At 40.2% G+C, this 23,867-nt stretch overlaps 1 protein-coding gene across 1 annotated transcript in view; it reads right to left on the reverse strand.

Moving 5' to 3' along the window:
* Positions 1–969: 969 nt before the first annotated feature.
* Positions 970–23,867, reverse strand: part of LOC139304217 (RNA-binding Raly-like protein) — a 47,189-nt gene continuing 24,291 nt past the window's right edge. The window contains exons 2-8 of the mRNA XM_070928103.1: positions 14,233–14,308; positions 13,074–13,121; positions 11,150–11,331; positions 6,188–6,301; positions 4,823–4,992; positions 2,965–3,003; positions 970–1,078 (exon numbers count right to left, since the gene is read on the reverse strand). Of these exons, the coding sequence (XP_070784204.1) occupies positions 2,971–3,003; positions 4,823–4,992; positions 6,188–6,301; positions 11,150–11,331; positions 13,074–13,121; positions 14,233–14,308 (623 nt within the window). The 3' untranslated portion in view covers positions 970–1,078; positions 2,965–2,970. The remainder of the gene's footprint in view (positions 1,079–2,964; positions 3,004–4,822; positions 4,993–6,187; positions 6,302–11,149; positions 11,332–13,073; positions 13,122–14,232; positions 14,309–23,867) is intronic.

A 23,867-nucleotide genomic window follows, 5' to 3' on the forward strand; every position in this document is an offset into this window, starting at 1 on the left:
ACTGTTTGTATCGACTCACCTTATTTAGCTTGTTTTAAGGCAGCATTAGCCATCGTGTCATGTTAAATTATTACACATTTATTCTGAATTTTAAGCCGAATCACAGATCACATACTTAGATAATATCAAAGCCTCTCAACACATAATTTAGAATGATACAACTCCCACCATTTCCAAAAAGCTCGCCTCGCTCCCCTGCCTACATGAGACAGAATCAATGCAGGATGCAGAGGGAGATGGTAGAGGAGAAGGAGAAAGGGGCGTTGGCTCCTGAACAGCAGCAGTCCATGTTGGGAAGCGCAGGCTGAGCAGGGAGCAGCGCATTGAGACGTTAGGGCACTGCTCCCTGGCAGGAGGCCTGTGCCAGTGTTGGCTCTCTACCACAGGAAGCTCTTTCTGCTTCTGAAACTTGGCAGGAGTTGGAATATATGATGGAACAGCCCCACAGGGCATTTGTGTGATAAATGGATAAAGCTGGATAAAGTTATGCTCACAGCTATTGGCTTATGTATGAGTCAAATCCGAACCAGACGGCACCGATGTTTCATTCATTTTCTGAATACCACACTGCGATCGCAGATTGTTCTGACTGTCAGTTATTCATTTGACTTTTGAGCAACAACAGAAAATTCATCGAAAAACAGCGCAAAAACACATTTCATAAAAAAGCAGCAACAATTTGATCAACAACGTCATGTTCCTTTCTTTCCATGTAATTCACTTTAGCATGAAAACCATTCATTTCTTTCCCTTCCCTTTTTATTTATGTATTTTTTTTCAGGAACAGGATTAGCGTATGATACTGTCAGCCTCTTGCAATGAAATATAAATTTTACAGAATATCCATGAGGAAAACTCGGGCCAATGCATTAAAATGGGTCTTGAATACATTTTCTTTAGAGAGCACATCACATTCGGTTTGTGCTGCACAGTTGGGCATCTAAATGTGATTCAGCATCTCTTGAACACAACTTACAGTCCAGAATGGGTGTCTTGATCCCTCAGAGATCCTTTTTCTGTCTCTCGAAGGTGATGATGAATTCTAATACCACCGACCGGGGGTGTCTGCTGCCTCATCCTGAAGTGATAAAGGAGAAATACTGATGAAAACACATTAGAGGACTGTGTCTCCTCCTCAAACATGGTGGCTATTTATAATGCAGTGAATCTGATGAGGATTAGTCTGAGTTATAAAGCTTGTCCGTTTTGAATGGCCTCAGAAATATCTTGGGGAGTGCAGAAATATTTGCTGGTAGCCCGGAGCTGCCTCCCTAATCCTTCTGGACATGACTTATTGAGGTTCTTCTCACACTGATTTTCTTTCCGTGCTAGGCCCGCAAGCAAAACATTCATATATCCTCCACGACCTCAAGTGGGATTTTCAGGTTTTTAAATGTATGTGCTGTGAGGGGGTTTTGTGAATTGGCTACTGATAGAATTTTTAAAAGGCAGGCATATGGAAAGGAAATGGAAAACTGAAGTGTAACTTGTGGCTTCTTAAGAGGTGGATAGAACTGGGACACCAGAGGGCTGCACAGGCAGCTGGGGAAAAAGGTGTGGTGTTCGCTGTGAACATTTTTGCTAGTGTGTACATAAAAAAAACTTGTGCAACAGGTCTCGTTAGCTAGCGCAATGTTGGCTGACGTTACCAGTTCTTTGCAGGTTAAAAAGGAACAGATTTATGGAATAAATGGATCCATAATGCCACTGGAGACGCGAAAACATGCAGGCCAGCACGCTAACATTTAGAAAAAGATAAGCTAATGCTAACGTAACATTATCTAAGGCTGTGGATGCAATGTTATCTTTTGTGTTTATAGGTTATTGGTAAGTGCTGTCAACCATTTAAAATCTTTCTTCCAGTTCGCTACAGGATTTTAGCATTTAGTCTTAAAGAAATAGTTCAACAAAAGGTCAGGAATATATGCTTATTGCCTTATGCTAAGCTACGCTAATTGCCTGGTAGCTCTAGGTTTATATTTTGTGAACAGACTTGAGAGTGGTATTGATCTTATCATCTAAGTGTCAGCAGGAAAGCGAACTACTGGTTCAAGCTAAACCTTAACAGGAAAGAGTGTGTTAGTGAACATGTGAATCCAGCTTGTGAATAATCAAAACGTGTTTTGTTTATTATTTTTTTAATTTTCAGATTATCTTTCATGACAATTTAAGAGAGACGATAAAATCTTTGATATATATGTGGATTTCTATTCCAATAAAAAGAGAGAGAGAGAAAAAAAGCATGAATAAGACATAAATTTCACTTGCGAAAACTAAACCCAACAATCAAATGACCAAAATGTGACTAAAACGAATATTAATACTAATACTGGAATACTAATATTTTTGCCAAAAGACTAAAACTAAAATCAGGTGCCAAAATGAACACAGTCTCTAATGAACGGAGCCACTTTTTGGATCTCCTCTGCTCACCCAGAAGCAAAAGAAGACTGTAACAGAGATTAACTCAATGTTACATCAACAGCCTGCGACTCATAAACACAGCTAAACACCCCCAGCCGCGAAGAGCCAGCCAGCGCCGAGCCAACTGATGATGTGGCTGCATCATTACCCACACCCTGAGAGGACAGAGGCAGGAAACTCTTTACCTTGGGCCTCGCCATTCATACCCCCTTCCACACAATTCAATTAGAAGAATGTTGTTTATGGGCGGTTCTGGCCCATTGGAATGCCATTATTGCTCCCTCTGTTGAATTCAGCATTAGCTGCCCTTCAGTGGAGCTGGTCTTCCAAATGTCATAGAGTTTATGACTTAGGAGATGATTAACGAATGTTTAGAGATGCTCAAGGCACAGTTCAGTGGTTACGCCTTTTAACAAGGTCCGGATGTAAAGGCCTTTAATGACGAAGGGCTGCAAGAGCCTCCAGGACCTTTAGCAGTTTTGTAGAAACAACTTCACAGCTGCTGTAATGGACACTTCAACAGAAAGCCAAAGCTCTCACCTGATCTCAGTTGTCGATATCCGATACATGGTTCTCTATCTGAAAAGGAGAGAGAGGAAGTTATGATCAAGGATGCGATGTAGCGTTTTAAACTGAGCACACAGGTTGTATTTAATCTTTTCTAAAAGGTCATCGCTGATGTATGCTCGACGAGAGCAGCCATGCCAACAGCCTTTGTGGTACACGATCACGACCTGTGATCAATGTGACCTTCAGGAAACAAATAAATCGCTTCCGCCACGTCTCTGAAAAATGTCTTCTATTAGCGGGGGCACCAAGCTTTCATCAAGGATAGCATGCCCATGCTCTCCTGGTTAATGGCTAATAAATATAGCATAATAGAGAAAGCATGGTCAAAAGCATGGCCACACTGCACAGCTGAACTCAGATGAAACCGAGGATAATTACTTTGATGTCAGTGCTTGAACTTGACAAACTGTGCGGTGTGAAATAAAACGGAGAGGCCGTATGGTTTCCTTTTACAGAAATATGGGAAATAATGTTTTAACTGGTGTGAGTGTTTTAAAGCCCTCAGCAAGCAGATAACTATTAAGCGAAAACATTATTTCATGATGTTAAAGGGCAAGACATCTGAACACAGCAGTGTAAAGAAGACAGTATTACATATTATTTTTTATGCTTCATTGACATTCAATTATTAATATTCAAAGGACGAAATGGAAGAAGACATTCTTTTCAGTGAAAATCAATGCCAACAAGCCATTTTGTCAAGTTGTTATTGATTATGGAAAAATTATCAGCTGTTTTGATAATAGATTATCAAGCATAATAGTCAAACATTCCCTGTTTCTAGCTTCTCAGTTGTGAGAATTTGCTGCTTTCCTTTGTCTTATGTGGCAGTAAACTGAATATCTTTGGCTTTTAGGCTGATCAGACAAAACAAGCTGCAACAATTGCAGCCCTGGATAAAATATTTGTTTCATTAATTAAACCCTGTTTAAGCTATTTCTCTTTCAAGTTACGAAAAATACATTAGTTGTAGTAAAACATGGCAGAGTTAAACTAGAGACTATCCTAGAAAAATATATTTTAACCAAAAAGTCTAAACTGAAATTTAAAGTCACAAACATTTGTCAAAAACTATTAAATCAGCATTCCTGAACAGTATGAATCATTTCATCAACAGGCATTGTGACAAGAATTCATCTACGGAAACGGCTAGGTGATTACTTTGATAATCGTTTTTCAAGCACCTTCAAGCAAAAGGTTGCAGCTTTTCTCCGTTTTTTAAATCATTTTAAATGGAATACCTTTGAGTTTTAGACGGTTGGTCGGACAAAACTAGCAATTTGTAGACGTCACCTTGGCCTCTTGGATTTTGTAATGGACATGTTTTCATTTTCTGGCATTTTATATATTAAAAATTATAAAAAATTAAAATAAAATTATAGATAACTGAATCTTCCACAGATCAGCTGCTGCTGGCTGTCTCTATACCGATGCGGCTTCTTCAGTGACCTTGTGAAAGAAAACCTCTTCGTACTGTTCTACATCCACCGCTTCACCGGTCAGATCCACACCAGTCCATGCAGGTCCGGTCTTGAGTCCTCTGCTTTAATTATAGCCTGTAAGTGTGTGTCTGTGTGTGAGCCGGTGTCTGTGTGTGGGCCCGTGAAGAGCCTCGCTTCCACCGTTTGAGCCGGGGTCGACAGGGAGAAACTGTCAGTCCGTGCGCCCTCACCATTCACTCATGTGAAGCCCCGCTCTCTCAGATCTGTGGCCATGAATAATTCTGGAAAATTAACTTTCAGAAGGCGAAGACTGTCTGCCCACTTGAGATCTCCCAAAGTGCCTTGCTCTCTCCCTCCCCGTCAGCCCTGTCAACTGTTTCTCTCACCAGATGGTGGCTGCCCTCCTCGTCGTAGTCGTCCTCGCCTCCATCGGTCATCTCTCCCGCCTCCACGTCCAGCGCCCCCTCGCCGGCCTCCTCCCCAGAGTTTTCTGCCGTCTCTGACACGGACTCCTCATGCAGGGAATCGCAGTTGTCCTCGTACTTTCTCTGGGCCTCTGAGTGAGAAAGGACGGCAAAGAGATTTCAATCAGTGTGACCACAGTCGTTTTCTTTCACTCTCATAGTGGTAATGTTTACTGGCTGCCTTTTTCTGCTGTTGCCCCCACTAGAGACCCCTAGAGGCTGCGCTGCTCCATACACTCAACTGGACAGAAGTAGTTTGACCTCATCAAGTGACCAAGTAACATCCACCCCGTCGACACCAAACGCCTCCATCTAACACGACAGAAACATTCCCATTTTAACCAGTGCAGCTATCTACACCAGCTGCCAAACTCCTGTATTTCACTCAGGTTTTACAAGCATAACTGCAACCCTGAGCATCTATTCTTAGCTTTCCACTTAACCCAAGTAAGTACATGATTGCATGAAGCAGGTGTAGACACTGATGGAGGACTGCAGCTTATGCTGCTGATGTGCTGCTTTTGCTGTGTAGGCAACATGTTAGCGCTCTACGCTAAGTGAGGCTAACATTTCTGTAATTCCAACAAATACTACATACAAAGGCGCGTTCAGACAAAAAATCCTAACCCTAACCCTAACCCATCCCTGCACTGGCTACTTGTTGTTTTTCGAATTGATTAAAAAAGCTTACTGATTACCTTTGAAGCTCCGAGGGACAAAGCCCTAAATGACATTCAAATACAGATGGGGGAGACCAAACACATCAAGCAATAAAAGGTTTAAGGACAGTTTAAAGCCCAAGATGGTTCGACCTTTATGGTATAGCCTTTACACTTAGCTGCTAGATATAAACAACCACCCCCCTCTGGCCAGAAAACACTAGATTTTTCATTGCTAGCTCTAGTATCTAGTTAAGTTTTCATTCTCACTTGGTGTGATTTATTTGCTTTCAGCTGTCATGGAGTTAAAAGAGAAACTGCTCCAGAGTTTGAATAAAACATTGCAAACATGCCTGGTGAATAATTGTAACATGCACAACATGGCATAAAGTCTAAATGACCTTCACAGTGAGCTGCACTCTGAGACTGTCCTGTGGTGTAGGGCATCTATAAAGACCTCTCATATAAACTGAGTCAGCGTGGTGTTGACACCTGTCTGCGGTTATGATGGAGAGCTCTACTGCTCTTATCTCCCACAATGTCACTAAGACTTATGGCCAGTGTGTGCTCTTAATTTCCCTCCCTCAGTGGTTGTCGTCCTTTCCCGCCCCCCTTTTCCCTTTCTCACCAGACTCGGCTCTCTGCTGCTTCTCGATCTTCTCCAGGCGTCCCAGCAAAGAGTCGATCTTCATCTTGATCTGAGTCAGCTCCCGTTTAATAGTCTGAAGCTGGTCCGTCTTCACTGCTGAGGAACAGAAACACACAAACAGATTCATTTATAGCGACTTTAAGTTGGTTGTAGTTTGTCCTAATTTCACTTGTGCACTCATTTTTAATGATGCTGCTTCATACAGTTTATCACAGACTGCAAGCTGTCATCTGTTAATACTCTTAGTTTTTAGTTTTTGGATATCATACCATCACTCTGAGTCACACTTTCCTCGGGGAAGAACATCTCAAATCTGTCCAACTGCAAAGTTCCCCTGCTGAAACTGTGGACCTGCTGCTTTCAATTTGAAGATTAGAGCACAGCTAACGCCCACCGTGCTGTGCAGTGCTGCTCAAGATTTGCTCAATAATGCCAGTATCTGAACAAACATGCTATCTTTCAGTTGGCATTAGATGATTATATAAAGCATGGAGATTGTTTACACTTCAGGGTAGTATCTGCTTGGTTGAGTGCATGTTGTAAATGTCAGGTAAAAAGCCTTGTATCCTAAAATTATAATTCTTGCGATTTTCATGAAATCAAATCCTGTATTTGATAGAGCTTGTGGTCTCCATGTTTTCAGCAATAGCAATTCAATCATTCTGTTATTACCTCTCTACAGTATATAGTAGTTTTCATTGTTCATCTACCATCCTGGATGCATAGTGCCTCCGCAAGCACAAGTGATTCACAGGAAATGATGCAGTATGTAGTGCAGCATTAGTGTTTTAAATCTTATCTCAGCGCAGGTCGGCTGAACATACAACAAAGTACAATTATTCTACAGGCAAGCATAGAATCAAAAAACATGTTTCTAAATATAAATGAACATTGACTTAGGTTTTAAAATCTTTTAAAATTATAGCAGTACTTTCGGGAAAACTCCAAATAACTCTCTCAGAATATAATTTCTGTAGTACCAAACTGCATTGTTATTTCCATAAAATAAAGCATTATCAAATTGTGTCAACACAACTGAAATCCAAACAGCGAATTCAAATGTAACACATGGAGTCAAATGAACTGAAGCTGTGAAATGTTCAAATGATTGAATTGCAGAGGAAAAGCAGCTATTTGAAATATCCACATACATTCTTTGCACAAACCTTGCTAAAGGTTATTTTGAAGTCAAAATGTGAATAAGCAGTGGCATGTATTGAACACAACACAAAACAATATTTTTGTCTGTTAATCCAGGGTGATTAAAGAAAGACTAAGATTAAATTTTAATGTTTAGAGCACTAAAATGGATTAAAAAAAACACATTTATTACACATTTTTACATTTCATACACTCACTGCAACTTTGCCAAATCATTGCCTCACTAACAGTACCGCATGAGAAACAGGGGGCACAATTTGCCCTCCCACAGCTTCTGTTTACTGCCTCATGAATAATTGCTCCCCTTCCTGCTTTGCTCTGGGTCTTACACTCAGTGTTCACTCTATAATACAGATCTCAGCTTTGGGTAAATGAAGCGTAACTGTATCATGTCAAAGTTTGAGCCTTAACCTTGATATGTCATATGCAAATAACATCTGCTGAAAATAAAAAAATATATTCATCTGAAGAACGTCACCATTAATTCAATCTGGCCCGTCTCACGGTTGCTGAAATGTGCTCTTTAGCAGCTTGAACTGAGCAGATTAAAGAATTTAGACCATAAAGTAATAAGATAATCTTATTCTTTAACCCTCAGCAGCTGAAATGTGTCATCTCTTTGCGAGGAGGGGGAAAAACAGACACCAGAAGTTGAGGAGAAAACATAAAATTCTCTTTGACACCTATCAGATTCTGTCATGGCTGGAAAGAGGATGGATGAGCACTCAGTAAACAAACCCACGAGTTCCTGTAAAGCTCCAGCTGGAAAATCAGAGGCGGAAGACACGCACAGAATCAAAACATTACTTGTCTGGTGTCATGTCTGCATGCGGCTTGTTAAGTTTGTTTTCTTTTATGTATATTTACACCCACACCACATCACAATGCAGAGCCCCTCCTACAGAATATCTGTTCGCCACTATGTATGTATGAGCGTAAAAAACATGCATAAAACATAAACATCTACGGTCAGAGAAGATGTCAGTGCCTGATAAAAATTTCTCGCATATTAGCTTGCTGTAAACTACATTCCCCTAAAAGGACATTTTAATCTTTCATTAGAATTCATGCTGAAAAACAACACATGCTGCCCAGGTAAAGTCCAATGCATACTGTGTGGTACTTGTCAGTACATTACTTCTTTATAACGGAGCAGGATGATTAATGTGTGTATGCGAAAGAGAGGGGAAGGGGGTATATAACACCACACAGAAGGCAATACTTAGGTAATATGTGTGTGGAAATCTCAAGCACGAGTCTCATGTTGTTTTGTAAAGCTACCTTCAACCTTTAAGCTACCAAGAAGCAGAAAATCAACCTTTCTGGGGGGGCAAAATGGAGAAAAAACTGGATATACAATGATATCTCGAAGGTGGGACACACTGAAGTGTCTTTATCTCCTTCTCAGTATCACCTGCTTCCAATGTGTACAAACCAGCATCCATGAATGCACACACTCACTTCCTTATTCCAACAGTATCTGAGCTCGCTCTGGCCGGCTTACTAGTCATCCTTTGATGATAAGAAAGTGCGGAACAGTTTCTAATTTATTGCTGCCTCCAGGCCTTTTTTTTCCTTTTGTGCTATCAGTCACATAAGCTGCAGAGAGAAAACATACACATCCTAATCCAACATCGTTTCATCAACGCAGCATCTTTAAATAGCTCGGGTTAAAAGGAAAAGGGAGAGAAAAAGCCATTGTTATTTAATAAGCATTAGGAAAGATTTAGGGAATGAGTAATGGATCTAATTTTAGGACTTCATGATGAACCGCAAAAACTGTATCTCTTGAATCACTGGTCTATGAAGATTAAACTGGACAAAGAGTTTTTGGGGTTGATGTAATTCTAAACAGTTGTTGAAAAGTTACCAGCTTGGACACGTGAACAATAGGGGGATTTTCTGAGCCAGATATTTAAAACATAATAGAAGGAAACCTTTACTTCTCTGTGCACCCACTTAACAAAATGCAAAAGACAGCTATACATGGATTTGTGTTTTATATCAATATCTGAATACTTCTTTTTAAAACACCTTCACAAGCAGCAGCCTGAATACAAGCAATAATACAAGAGTTTGTTACATAATTAAGGATAGCATCCTGGTGAACTCTCAACTTTACACAGCGCCTCATGATTCTATCAGTGTACTGCGACAAAACGTGCTTATTTTGTAACAGGAGTGCAAACAAAACAGAAGAAACCTTACATTTTTACCATTTTAGTGCCTCTGTAAATAGGGCTGTGTATTGGGCCGTCACTAACTTTTTAAATTAATAGTTTGGTCTATAAAATGTCAGCAAATTGAGAAAATTGTCCATAACATTGTTCCTAGTGCTCATGGTGTTTTCATATGTCTTGAATTGTCCAAAGTGAGGGAATGTGACCTTCCACCAGAGTGAGGGAACCAGAAAATATTCACATTTGAGCAGCTGAAACCAGTGAATTTTATTAAACTATTAACTTTCTGTCGATCAGCTAATCAATTATTTGACCAATCATTGTAGCTCTAGGTCAGCATCACTTAAGACCGATTCTGACTTTTTGATAGTGAACTCCCAAAAGTTAACTTTCAAAAAGGGAACATAATCCTGACTTTATTTACTTCATTTAAAAAGGTTCAAGAACAAAACTACTTTATTTTTTGTGTGGTTTGTTTTGGCTTGTAAAGAAAAATATATATATTTTGACAGCTGAGTAAGAGGCATAATAATGAAATGCGAGTACTACTCATCATTTAATACGATTGTGACCCATTCTCAATGCAGCTTGTGACTTATTAAAATAAAACACAACTTAAAGATCAATTCATCATCTTCACAGTCTTCAAAAGCCAAATCCTGTCTTCATAAACTGACAGTCAACATTAAGTGTCAAAGAAGGTTTAACGTGGAAAACACACACATCCATCCACATGTGAATTATTACTTGTACAGCCCAAGTGGTTCAAACTGCCCACACTAACCCACCATGTTGTTTGGACAAGCTGACCGTATTTTGCTGTCCAATCTATCCAGGCCAAAGTCAATACAAACAGTGATTTTTCACAGTACTGGCATGGGGAAATTAGTCTCCCAAACATACAGCAGCACTGCTTAGACAGAGGAGGGAATTCATTGACTCTGTCCAAAAAGAGGATAGGAGATGGGCTTTTTTTTTCTCCTCTATAATACCAACTGCAACTGGGTCCTCCTGACAGACCTTACCAAGCTGTTCTCGCTGATAACACCGGCCTAGACGGGCAACAATGAAACAAACACTGTAGCCAATTACACAGGCTACGGATAGAGACTTACGTTTAGGAAAACACAGCTGACCACAGCTCCACAGAGATGGCCCCAATCTCACATTAATTACATTTAGGACGTTATAATGCATCACCAGTTAATCAGAGCACCAAATGAGATCCAGATGGATCCTGGGTGACAGGAATAGCACTGTTTGCTGAATGGGTGCTGCTCGCAAAGCTCGGATTATATTTGTGTTTGTGATTTAGTGTTTTGCTCTACATTGCAGTGTGGCTTGTTCTGAGCTGCTGGAGTGAATTAAATAGCTTTTTATAGTGGCGCAGCGTAAGTAGCAGAGCTGAATCATGCCGCCGCTTTTTCTCTCAGAGCCATGGTTTTGAGATTTGCATTAAGTCCTCGGTTTCTGAAAAGGACAGAATGCCATTAGCGTAATTAGGCAGTGTTCTTTTGAAAAATAAAAATTAAATAAAAGTTAAAATCTGACTAGTGCAGCGTGAACACAAGACAAGTAAAAAGCACCTTATTGTACGTACGTTTGAGCCCGGAGGAGGAGGAGGATGTGGGAGGTCTGGAGGATGAAGAGGAGGAAGAGGAGGATGTTTTGATGGGGAAGGAGGTCTTCCCGCGGCGGGAGGAGGGAGCAAGCACCCTGGAGCGTTTGAGGGGGATCACGGCTCTGGGTGGGGGGGCCACTCTGCCATGGTAGTCAAAAAGCCTCAAGAGGAGAAAAACTCATAATATTACAGTTCACTTCTTACACTTTTCCTATAAGTCACTGTCTTTTGTAAGAGCCCCTATAGCATTCAGAAAGAGTCCATCGACTAGAGCTAAAAGGTTTTTCCGTTTATTTCACCATCACCCCTTTCTAAAGCCTATTATCTGTTCCCAGTATTGAATTTCAAGACAGATTTTCGATGGATTTCTCCTGCGTTCTTTCTCTCACACGGCACACATAAAACAAAAGACAGACATCGCAGTTCAAATCTACCAATATCCCTCTTTATGTACGACTATCCAGGCCATTACGTGCATGCAAACAATCCCTTCGCTTTTTAAAAGTGACAATCCCTTCACTTTCTAAAAGTGAAGAGGATGAAAAGAAGAGGGTGCTAAATGTCAAATGAAGGTGTCAGCTTTGACTGTTATAAGAGACAGCAGACGTCTGTCACGGCTCTCAACAAGTTTGACATTTAGAAAATGTCTCCACAGATAAGCACTCTGATCACTGGTGGATAAATGAGAGCGAAAACAAGTGTTCCTTCAGCATGTTCGAGTTGCATGCTTGATCTGTTCAGCCATTTTGACAAGTTGACTATTTGAAGGTGCCTCTGTGGGAATGTTACTGAATTACATCTGACAAGAGAAATCTTTAATGAGGAGGAGTCATAAATCTAAAGGCCTGTTGACCGTTTTGCTAAACCTCTCTCCTGAATCGTGATTGTCCAATCATAGCTTACTGATCATAACTAGGCAACTAATTAATTATAGCTACATTTAAAAAGCTTGGAGGGTGCTGTCTTTATTTAGCCTTTCCAAAACCTAAAAGAGAAGACAAAACGTGTAAAAAAATGGATTAAGCAGTGTGTTCATCTGTTTTGGCTTTACCTTCAATCGTTAGCATGTCCAGCTAACTAGCTCACTACATGTTAAGTAGTAGTAACCGTTACATCCAAGGCCAAGGAGCACATTATTAACCAACTACACTAGCAGCTCTGTCCTGCTTTTCATTAGATGTACACTTAACAGGTCGCCTCAGATGGCGTTATGTTTGCCAAATACATCATCAGTCCTCATCCTAGAAGCCTTTTCTCTTGTAACTTCAAAAGTGAAAACATAGAGTTTGAAAAAAATGAACAAAAATGAAAATATAAAGCATGTAGGCTAAGCTAAGTAGCTAATTATCTCTACTCTACAAAACAATGCTGTTTCTTGCTGTTTAACATAGATCACTGGTGAGGATGCTAACTTTTGGCCCGCAACATATGCGTTTTAGCCTCAGTCTTTTAGCACAAAATATTTATCTATCTATCTATCAAGTACATATTAAAGATCCCTTTTTAAAAGATTCTCATTTTAAAACAAGCCATCTGGAGATATTCAGAAGTTAGACAGTGTTTTCCAACTCAGCTAGCAAGCTAACGTTAGCTTAATTAGCTAGCTAGCTACAGCGGATAAAATCTGCTCGCAAAAGTTGTCATTTCAGCCAGTTGTCGGTTAGATACGAGAAGCCTGCTTTTCTCTACCTCTGTCTGAATCAAGAACCTATTGTTTAAAAAACAAAACTAGGAATTTCTAGTGGTAAATCTGCCACCGCTGTTGCTGTGAGCTGCATATGCGCAGTGTGAGAACAGAAAGCTTAGCCGTAGCAACAGTAGCTGATGGGAACTGGACTTAGCTACGGTCAATCGTTTCCTTGTTGAATCCCAAATTTGAGAACGTAATGTGAATGATACATACCTGCTGTAGAAATCGTCCCTGTAGTACTCGTAATCAAATTCATAACCACTGTGAGAGAGACAGAAGGGGGAGGAGGCCGCGGGGAGACACAGAGAAGGAGATAAAGAAAGGGATGGGTTGTATTAAGGGGAGCCATTTTGGATCTGTCAAAAGTAAGCAGATCAAACTCAAGCTGTTTTGACTCGAATGGACACGCTCTAGTTTATGCCTAAAGCTCACCGCAGGTTAAGCAGCAAGCCTAAGCCGCGCTGGCATGCAAAGACCACAGATCAACAACGAGGGAAAAAAAAAAAGTTTCAGGGGGGAAATACAGTCGGAGAATGAAAGAAAAATCTTTTCTTAGACCCTGGACAGGAAAATCAATGTTAAGTACACGCTCAGGATGGCAACTAATTTAGAATTCAGAGAGAGAAATAAAATGAAGAGAAGAGGAGCAAAGAAGGAGCTGTTTTGAAATGTTGCTATTCTCACATGAATTTTAAATAGGATTAATGCATTATTATTTCAATTTAGAGTGTAGTGTTGGTATTTGCCTCTCCTGTTCCTGTTCCCTAATTACCATATTACATCCTGGCTGTTTTCAGCCGCAGCTATGAAATGCAAATGAGGGTTTATAATAACACAATGCACAAACTATAAATTAGTGAAATAAGATGTGCAATGCAACAAACCAACAATTCAAAAAGTAGAAAATTGGTGGGAATGTGAGCTTTGCTAATGGACAAACTATCAGAGTAACGCAAAAAAGTGTCAGAGTGAATAGAGAAAACATGTCTGCCTCTGTCACATTAGACTGCAGTAAACAAGCGCTGCTTTCATCTGTTTGTGACCAGGAGATGTGTACGGGGCAGAAAATCAGGGTCATGCTTAATGAAGCTTATACAACAGCATCTCCTTTGAGCTGTACAGGCCCTTGCCGAACAAACTCCAGTCAAGGCTGGGAAATGTGGAGAGCATTAAAAACTCAATTAGAAATTCAAGGTTCAAAAGAGAAAAAAGAATTAAAAAAAAGAGAACATGATAGGAATCCTCGTACTCTAAATATTACTCCACATTTACATTAGCGGGATGCAGTAGGATGTGAAAGATAATTAACAATTACGGCAAGAGCTGCACCTTTACATGTGAAGGAGTATGTCGTAAGGAGGGCAAGTCTTACCTATAAACAGCTGAGAGCGGCCGTTTGGAGCCTGCTTTAGGCCTGTATGGCTTGGGCTCGCCTGCCATGTTTATGTCTGCAAAAATACAAACACAAACAAGAATCACTTGTCAGTTATTCTTGTACTACAGTAAACAGACGTCACATTAATCATGCATTTATAAAGATTTACTGGTAACACGTTATTTAGCATTCATGAGCAGTGAATAAACAAATAAAACATAACATATATAATGTGAAGCATTTGTATTAGCAATATTATGGAAGCAAAGAAAGATTTTTTAGATTTTTAGATTTTTAGAAATGAAAATCAACATTGAATCTGAATTTCATGAACCAGAAAAAACAAAAAAGCCCAATACTCCTGGACATGTATGTTCATATCAAATTAATTGTGATGAATGGTTTTCAAATAAAAATATTTGAGTGCTTTAAATTCAGTTGTGGTTAAATTTCATAATTTAAAAAGTGGCTAATAACATTCAAATCCTTATAGACTTTCTTTGCTTCCATATAATATAATATTACACAGTAAACATATTGGCCATCACATTTTATTAGAGTACTGAAATGTATATATTTCTATATTAAATGTATAAATCACATAAATTATATTTTCTTATTTCTTATGTATAAATACTTTCCAAATACTCTCTATGACAACTGAGCAACCTCCATGTTCTGATGACGGCCATGAGATTCGGGAGGAGGCAACAATTTAAACCTAGTGTGAGTGTGAATGTGCGTAATCACATACCATTAAATGAACATTGCAGCTCTGTTGTACTAACTCTACACAGTTACAGATGATTCATAGGAAAAGCTCTCTACTCTACAGTATGAGGGGTATTATAGGATTTCATTCAATGCCTATCAACACCAGTGTTTCCTTCGCTGCAGTGTAACCTAATTTGAAAGCAGAGAACTGTGTCAATGAAAGTGAAATAACTTCCTTTCTCCAGAAATCCTCACACAGAGCGATACCTCATGATGGTAGTGATGGTACTGCATAAAACTCAAAGCAGTGCCTGAGCATAAAAGTACTACTTCATAATGAAGAGAGTTAAATATCAATTCAAGCTCTCCGGAAGCTTTCCGGAAGCTCTGTGCTATTTCCTCAGGAAAACTGAACTTTTCATGCAAAATGTCTAAATACGCAACACACAAAGCTGCAGTGCTGTAGAACACATTCGCTAATGTTGAGGTGCATTGTGAGAGCAAATTTCCCAAGGCAAGACTGGAGACCTTGCCACGGTGCACTGGAAAGATTACAATATTAAATTCTTGCTGCAAGACAGAGAATCCTTGAAAACCTAAAAACAATGAGAAAGAATAAACTCCAACAAAAGCTGGATGTTGGGGGAGCTTTGATTTATAGCCGAAAACAAAAAAGAAATGTTACCATCAGGTGTACAGTTTTGTGGCCAAGCCAGTCAGTGATGCGCAATTTTTCAAATCGCTATCAGTGCATTGCCAAGGGTGCTGCAAGGTCCTCACATTTTGTGCATAGTCTGAGTGGCTTCCAGGAGAGTAGCCAGTGGGTCAGAATAAGCAAATAAAACACTCAAAAGATGAGGGAAACCATCCAGAAACTTTATGGATGCAGACATGAAGCTGTATCCATGAAGTTGAGCAGAGAAAAGTGCATCAAAACACCTTTAACTGAGCTTTAGTATTAAAAGGAGCATTCTCATCCTTATCTGAGGTCAGGTATGAGCTGTACCAACATTATTCTCATAAAAGATGAACAAACGACAGCGGATTATGAAGAATACGGATCACTTGAGGCAAAAAAAAAAACTTTCTGCATAGTCTGACCAAAGGCAGCAGAATCCCATCATCTGCTTCTTTTATATCGTCTTTGATATCACACAACCTTTTGCAAGCATCTGCATGCTTATACGCAGCGAGGTGATTACAAAGGCCATAACAGGCAGGATAAAAGTTTAAGACCGAGAACAGTATACCAATCAACAAGGTGCCCTTGAGAGACAAAACCCAACCCTTCACTGTGTTGTGAGCTCACTCTGGATAAGAGCCTCTATGTACCTACATTGATCACTTAAAAAGGCACTTTCTGACAAATTGTTATTTCTGCATGCAGCCATGTCCTCCGTATCATTCTGTCCCTTCCAGCGATACACATTTGCTTAAATAATTTATGCGTCCGCCCTGCCTCCCCCTCTCCCCTCCAAACACCAAACAAGTGGAAGCGCCCCAATCCCCGGGAGTGGAATTTCACTGGGGTGAAAATAAGCTTCTGGCAAACTCTTGCCTCCTTCTCCCAGTGGCTGCTCTCACGAGAAATAGGATTAAACCCTGGTCTGTTTGTATACTACCTACTTAGACATGCTAAAACACAGACTTTTTACGCCGAGCTGCATGACCAAATGAGTGAACGAATGTGTATGCGTGTGTGTATACTTGACAGAGCACATTGGGCTTGACCATGAAGCTGATTTAGGAGATAATTATGATTTTTCTCATTAACCCCAAGGCTTATTTAATTAGCCCACAAAAATCCAACTAAATATATGTGGCATCCAAAACCTCAAGCAATCTAAAAATCCCTGAGTTAAGATCTTCTCTTTTGACTACAGTCTTACTATATGGTTCATATCCAGCTCTCTGTTAAGACAAATCCTTTCTATTCTGTCCTGGCAAGTGTTGAATCTGCCAGAGGAGAACTTCAGCACACTTTGATTGAGGCTGTCAGGATAAGTCTGGTTCAAGAGTTGAGTCCACTGCAGCAATCAATACCACATTTTCAGCATGTTAAAAGTTAAATTTAGAGCTAAAACGATTAGTCTATTATGTCGATTAATCAACTATTTGATCGACAGAAAATTATTCATATTTTAAGTCACTTTAAGCCACACTATATTTGCTGTTACCAGCTTTTTAAATATGAGTATTTTTTCTTTTCTTCTTTGCTTTTCTCGATTTTACATCATTGTAAATTGAATATCTTTGTTTTTGACTGTCGGTGGGACAAAACAAGACATTTGATCAAATTAATCGAGGCAAGATTAACCGATAATCAAAATAATTGTTAGTTGCAGCTCTACTTGAGCTCAAATACTGACACATCTCATCTGTTGACCAATTTAGTTAATAGATGACAGCCTAAGCAATAGTCAAACTTAACTGCAGTTTGTCTTAATGCAGCTACTCCTAAAATACTTTAAATCAGTTTGGACTTCAATCATGATTACAACTAAATATTATTTTTATTATCAATCAATGCTAAAATAATGTTTAGTCTTTATAATGTCAGAAAATAGTGAATAATGGGTCCATAGACAATGTGATTCAAATGGCCGTTTCTGTCTGTCTGGTAGCCCAAAATCAAAAGTTGAAACCAGCAAATGTGGGGCATTTTTGCTTCAAATGACTAAAACGAAGGAAAAAAAACAGCATTTAATGCTGTGGTTTTATGTGGCAGTTATGTTTGTCTGTCAAAGATATCAATTCAAAAGATAAATGATGATTAATCCAAATCCAACTGTTGAGATTCATTGTTTCAGCACTAATGAGCTAATGAGCAGGAGTGGAGTGTGTAGCACACTGGCATGTTTTCATACTATCCTCACTTCTGTTTGTGTGAAAAGCGCTTAAGAGGAAGTAATTGCATGACAGGCTGTTAAGGATCATCTGTGATGCTGCTTTTAGCAGAACACTTTGTTTCTGTGCAGCACTAAAGACTGACTTTGGTATGGATGAGATGTACTCTGGTTCAGGGACTAAAACTGTGTGCTTTATTTAGTGTTCGCCCCTTGGTTCGTACCATGGGCTTATATGCTCGCTCGGTCAGACAGGGACGAGGGTGGAGCTGTCTGTGGTGCTGAATGAGGTTTTTTTTAAGGTCTGTTGCACTGCTCTGTCTGGGCAGCGAGTGAAACAAAAGGCCTCGACCTTGCAGCTGCGTGGACGTACACATGATGCAATTTGAATTTCGCAGCCCTGAAATTATTTATAGACATGTTTGAGCTCGATTCTCACAGAGAGAGGGTGTCTGTCTATAGATACTGAAAGAAACACAACCCAGATGTGTATAAATATTTAAGGTAACAGAGTTATTGGCTGTGGAATCGGGGGGGGGAAGGGTTCTGGAGGTAAACTGCAGTGGAAAGACAGAGGCACAGAGCATAAGTAATCACTGAGGACAGACCTGTGTTATTCTGTCAAGAAAACAAGGATCCGTGACTCCCCGAAGCATCCTGCCCATGTGTTTTATTGGTCTCATTTGTTGCCTTACATCTCTGTCTCCCTCAGACTACTCTTGCTCATGCTTCCTGCCCTCGGCCTCACCCTATCCCTCAACATCTCTTTCTTCATTCACCTCACTTTCCCTCCCTCTATCACCTTCCCTTCCCTCACACATTAACTCACACAAGACGATATCTAACCCCTCCTCGCCATCCATCGCTCTCTCTCACATCCCGTGTCTCTGTGCGCACAGAGGAAGCTCATTATGAGACATTTCAGTGCTGAGCATCACCTGTGGGGCCTTTTTCTATTCGACACCTGTGCCGTCAAGGAAAGCTTTGCAAGTCTTATTCCTCCCTTTCTTTCATTAGCAAGGGATGAATAACAGTAGAGCAATGGAAGCCGAGGCTTTGAATAAGTCAAGGCTATAAACTGAGCCATATGGCAACATATTGCAGGGGAATCGCTGGGATGAGAAGGTACTCCTGTGAAAATCAACAGGACCCAAAAACATAAGGAGAGGGTGAGTCTTGTGAGAATGCAGGGAACAGGAGGACACCCTTATATTCCTGGAAGGAATATGAATGAACTACTGGAGCAGGCACAAAACCTGCTGGTCCTGCTGAAGCCACAACAAAATCAGACTAATCTGTCTGTCTCTCTCGTTGTCTTCCTGAAAGAGACTGTTTACCCTTTCTCTTCCTCTCTCAAACAGAGGAGGTAAAACCAGCTAATAGCCCGAGGCTTCAGAGGAAAGCTAGCAGGCAGGGGTAGCAGGGGTTGCCACAAGGTCAGAGAGAGGGAGAGACGGGTAGATTGTGTCACGTGAGCCAAAAAACCACTTTGTATTAGTGTGAGCAGAGTGTTGGAGGATGGACAGAAGAGCAGAATCCTGAAAATCTATTTCTTTCCGTTCTCATCAGCCATAACTCTGTGCTATTGGAATAATGACAATTCAATCCCTCAGCTTTCAATAGTTCATTTTGCAAAGGCTTTTCTTTAAAAAGTGGTGATACAGACTATTATCTAAACATATGGCAAGCCACGTGCATCGATGTAGTCAGTCACAATCAAGATGAACCACCATAAACTGCATTATTCATTAATAAATACAGGTTCAATACAATTTACAATGAGAGCAGGCATTTGGTGCAAGCTCTTTAGACCAAAACCCACTTAAAGATGCCCTTCATTTGAAAACACACCGAAAGCAGTAATTTGCACGTCAAACTCTCTTGCTTTTATGTCAAATTTCCTCTGCACTAAAATCCAGCACCAAAAACTCTGATTTCATTCAGTTTCTGCTGCAGCAAATGACCTGTTTGGACACCTGCTGTGGTGCAGCACAGAAGCTATAATTGACAAAACAACAATTGATGTGTGCCAGTTATCACCTTAAATATGTCCGGGGCCTCATGCAGTGACTGAAAATAAACAGGTAGGGATGCGGTCTTTTCCTTAAGGACAAATATGCCATTTACTAGCTGTTGTAGTAGAGACTTGATGATATCAAGATATTACATGTCTGAGAGAATAACTTGAATAACTTGACCAATTGCGTTAATATCTGGGTCTTTGATAAAAAGTTATGATGTGCAGAAGCTGACACTCTTTAGAAGCTTTGCATAAAGGGTTAGTCAGTAGGATTCGTCCTCTGGGAACCATGAATGTCTGTACAAAATCCCATAACACTCTATCCAATAGTTGCTGCTTTGAACCAAAGAGGTGGACGGACAGACCAACATTGCCTTCCCGAGAGTGGCTAAACATTCAAATACAATCTGTACTATAACTTAATTTTGGATTATGGGTCAAATTTGGTTTTGGTCCCAAAGTGTTCTAAAATTCACGAGCACCTCTAACTGGCTTCTTCTCCATAGCAGTGGCCAAGACAGAAGTGGCTAAGGCTCATGGGTATTATAGTATTTAGAGCCGTCTGCCATGCCAAAATGGAAAAAACAAGATTTCTCTGAAACAAAGTATCTTTACATTAATCATAATCATAATTAATCATGTGTTTCTATGTTCGACACATTGATGATTTCAATAAAAGAAGAATTTGGAACGGAAACGTAGTCATACAGCTAAGTCAAAGGGACTAACCTATGATATTTAATTTGCAGGGCAGTCTTAGTATAACCTCTTACCAACCCTGTCGCCATCAAGGCACAAAAAGGCTTTTCTCCTCCTGATTACCTAAAAGCTTTGGTGTCGCCTTTAGAGTCATATCGCAGACGTGCAGCACAGCAACCAGGTGATTGACTGTAATAAACTCCCGTTCAGACGCATCAGTGAGGACCTTGAAGGAATGAGAAATGTGTTCTTTTCTTTTCCAAAAACAGAAGAATATTCCACACAGACCAGAGCTGATGGCTCTACAACACATTTGTCACTTTTTGCCTTTGCGTGTTCTTTCATTTCATTCTCCATGTAAAACGCCAACTGTCTATTTGATGAGATAAACATTAAAGGCAGAGACGGAGAAAGAGACAGACTGAGAGAGCGGGACGCAGAGGGAGCTGCCGATCATCCCCCATGGAACGAGAAACTCTGGCACCAATCTCCCCAATGTCTTAATTAATTGAACAAAGTAACTAATCATGCAAATTGTTCCTCAGCGGGAGAGACGTAAGCAAGGAGACAAGAAGGAGTGAAGGAGCTGAATCAAGCAGGTGACGGACGTGAGGAAGGGACAGGTAGGACAGGATGTGGGAAATTCGTCCTCGCTGAATCGCAAAGCTGGACCGGTCTGTGAGGAAGGCGGGAGGTCTGAGATGAAGGAATTGCCGCATTGAATACCCAACGCAGTACATCATGACCTGCCGACGAGGCCCTGGCTGGTGTGGGCATCATAAAACTCCAGACACGCCTTTCATCTTCGCTCCTCGGATATATTTCCAAGGACCGATAAAGGCCATGCTGCAGGTATAGACTGACAACTTAAATTGACAGATTTCCCCAAATTCTCAGTGTGAATTACAATCAAATAAGCCATTCAAAGTGGATCCCTACTGTGCCCTCGACAGGTTGAGATTTTCACATAGGCCTTCCTGCTCCTGATGCTGAATCAGACCTCACATTTCATTCACTTCACTCTCAAGACATTAGCCTCGTTCTTACTTTTCTGTGCCTGCAGAGCTCTGAATCAAGGTCACAAGGTACTGCGGTCCCTTCAAACTGAAATAACCGTTTACCATCCTCTCAACAAGGGGACATTTTCAGCCTGTTTAGTGACACCTCTCAGTAACAGGAGAGTCACAGTAGGCTAACGCTGTGGATGGCTGTTGTCTAATTACATGGAAAAAAAGAGAGGCGAGGAGACGTATCTGCATATCAAAGGTGCTGTTCTTGGAACCTTTGAAGATCAAACATCAAACGGGGCTTTTCAGGAGCATCGTGAATAATAGTTCAAGGTGAGGTGAGTTGGCTCTCTACATTTTTCTGTTTGAATTCAAAATGTTTGTTTACACATCATATTCTTCTGTGTCAAGTTAGAAATTCATTATATGGGCCATTTGATTGACTCTAACTTCGGGGTGGGCGATATGACAATATATACCCTGAGATGGTGTGCCGCTTTAACATCTACGGTGGGACAGGTATTAGGTCAGTGTGAGGAATGTCGCAAATCAATGAGGAACAAGGACCTGCTCTCTGGGAATACTGGATTTTCATGTGATTTTGGCATCAATGTTATGAGGTACTTTGATTTGTCAGGTGTTTCATTTGCTGGATTTGCCAGAAACAGACATTAATGCTATTAAGAATTATTATCACAATATATATCAATTTTGTTACATAAATTTACATTAGAGCTGAAACAAGTAGTCGATTAATATGTCAGTCAAAAACAGAAAATTAATCTGCAATTATTTTAATAATCGATTAATCATTTCAGTATTTTTTTCCGGGCAAATACGCCAGATTTTTGTTGGTTCCAGCTTTTCAAATATGAAGACGTGATGCTTTTCTTTGTCATCATGATAGTATACTAACTATCTTTTTGTTTTGCGCTATTGGTCAAACAAAAAATAAACTGAAGACATCACATTGAGCTCTGGGAAATTATAATGAGCTTTTTCACTATTAATTGATTAATCAAGAGAATAGTAAACAGATCGATCGATAGTGATGACCATCGTTAGTTGCAGCCTTATATTACATATACTGTGACGTAAGGATATTACCCACATCATCCGCCGCTACTCTCACGTGTAACTACTGTGTTACTAAAGGCACAGTGACATGAACAATCACATTATTACTTTGTTAGCTGATTTTGTGCATCGTGATTTACACTTACACTGAATAAAAACTAAATTAAGATTCCAAGCCATTCATTCTTGCCATCATGTCAAACCTGCCACTTCACAACCTTCAAGGTGACACAGGCTTCAACACACTGCTACACTTTTGTTGAGCTCCAAATACCCTTTTTTCTTTTACTAAGAAAACAAGGCTGAGATTTTATCATTTGCAGAATCTGAAATTTGCAAAAGATGATTAATTCACAGATTGCTTAATTCAAAACAGAGAAAATACAGTTGGCTTCACTGTAAAAGCACCACATACTATCTATGAACTCCACACTGCCAGTATTATTTTCCTTAATGATTTATCTGTAAAAAAAATATATGATTAATTTAAATGTTTAATCTATAAAAGACTGCTAAAAAAATGCCAATCACAAGGTCCCAAAGCTCAAGGTGACGTCTTTAATAGCTTGTTGTCCGACCATCAGTCCAAAACCCAGAGATGACGTTCAATTTACAATAATCTGCAACAGAGAAGAGCAGCAAATCCTCATTTTTGAGAACCAAAAACCAGCGAATGTTTGGTGTTTTAGCGTCTTCTTTCTTTTCATTCTCCTCGCAAATGCCAACTGTCTATCTGATGAGATAAACATTAAAGGCAGAGACGGAGAAAGAGACAGACTGAGAGAGCGGGACGCAGAGGGAGCTGCCGATCATCCCCTCATGGAACGAGAAACTCTGGCACCAATCTCCCCAATGTCTTAATTAATTGAACAAAGTAACTAATCATGCAAATTGTTCCTCAGCGGGAGAGACGTAAGCAAGGAGACAAGAAGGAGTGAAGGAGCTGAATCAAGCAGGTGACGGACGTGAGGAAGGGACAGGTAGGACAGGATGTGGGAAATTCGTCCTCGCTGAATTGCAAAGCTGGACCGGTCTGTGAGGAAGGCGGGAGGTCTGAGATGAAGGAATTGCCGCATTGAATACCCAACGCAGTACATCATGACCTGCCGACGAGGCCCTGGCTGGTGTGGGAATCATAAAACTCCAGATACGCCTTTCATCTTCGCTCCTCTGATATATTTCCAAGGACCGATAAAGGCCATGCTGCAGGTATAGACTGACAACTTAAATTGACATATTTCCCCAAATTCTCAGTGTGAATTACAATCA

Source organism: Enoplosus armatus, chromosome 21 (genome assembly GCF_043641665.1).
Source record: "Enoplosus armatus isolate fEnoArm2 chromosome 21, fEnoArm2.hap1, whole genome shotgun sequence".
Taxonomy (NCBI): domain Eukaryota; kingdom Metazoa; phylum Chordata; class Actinopteri; order Centrarchiformes; family Enoplosidae; genus Enoplosus; species Enoplosus armatus.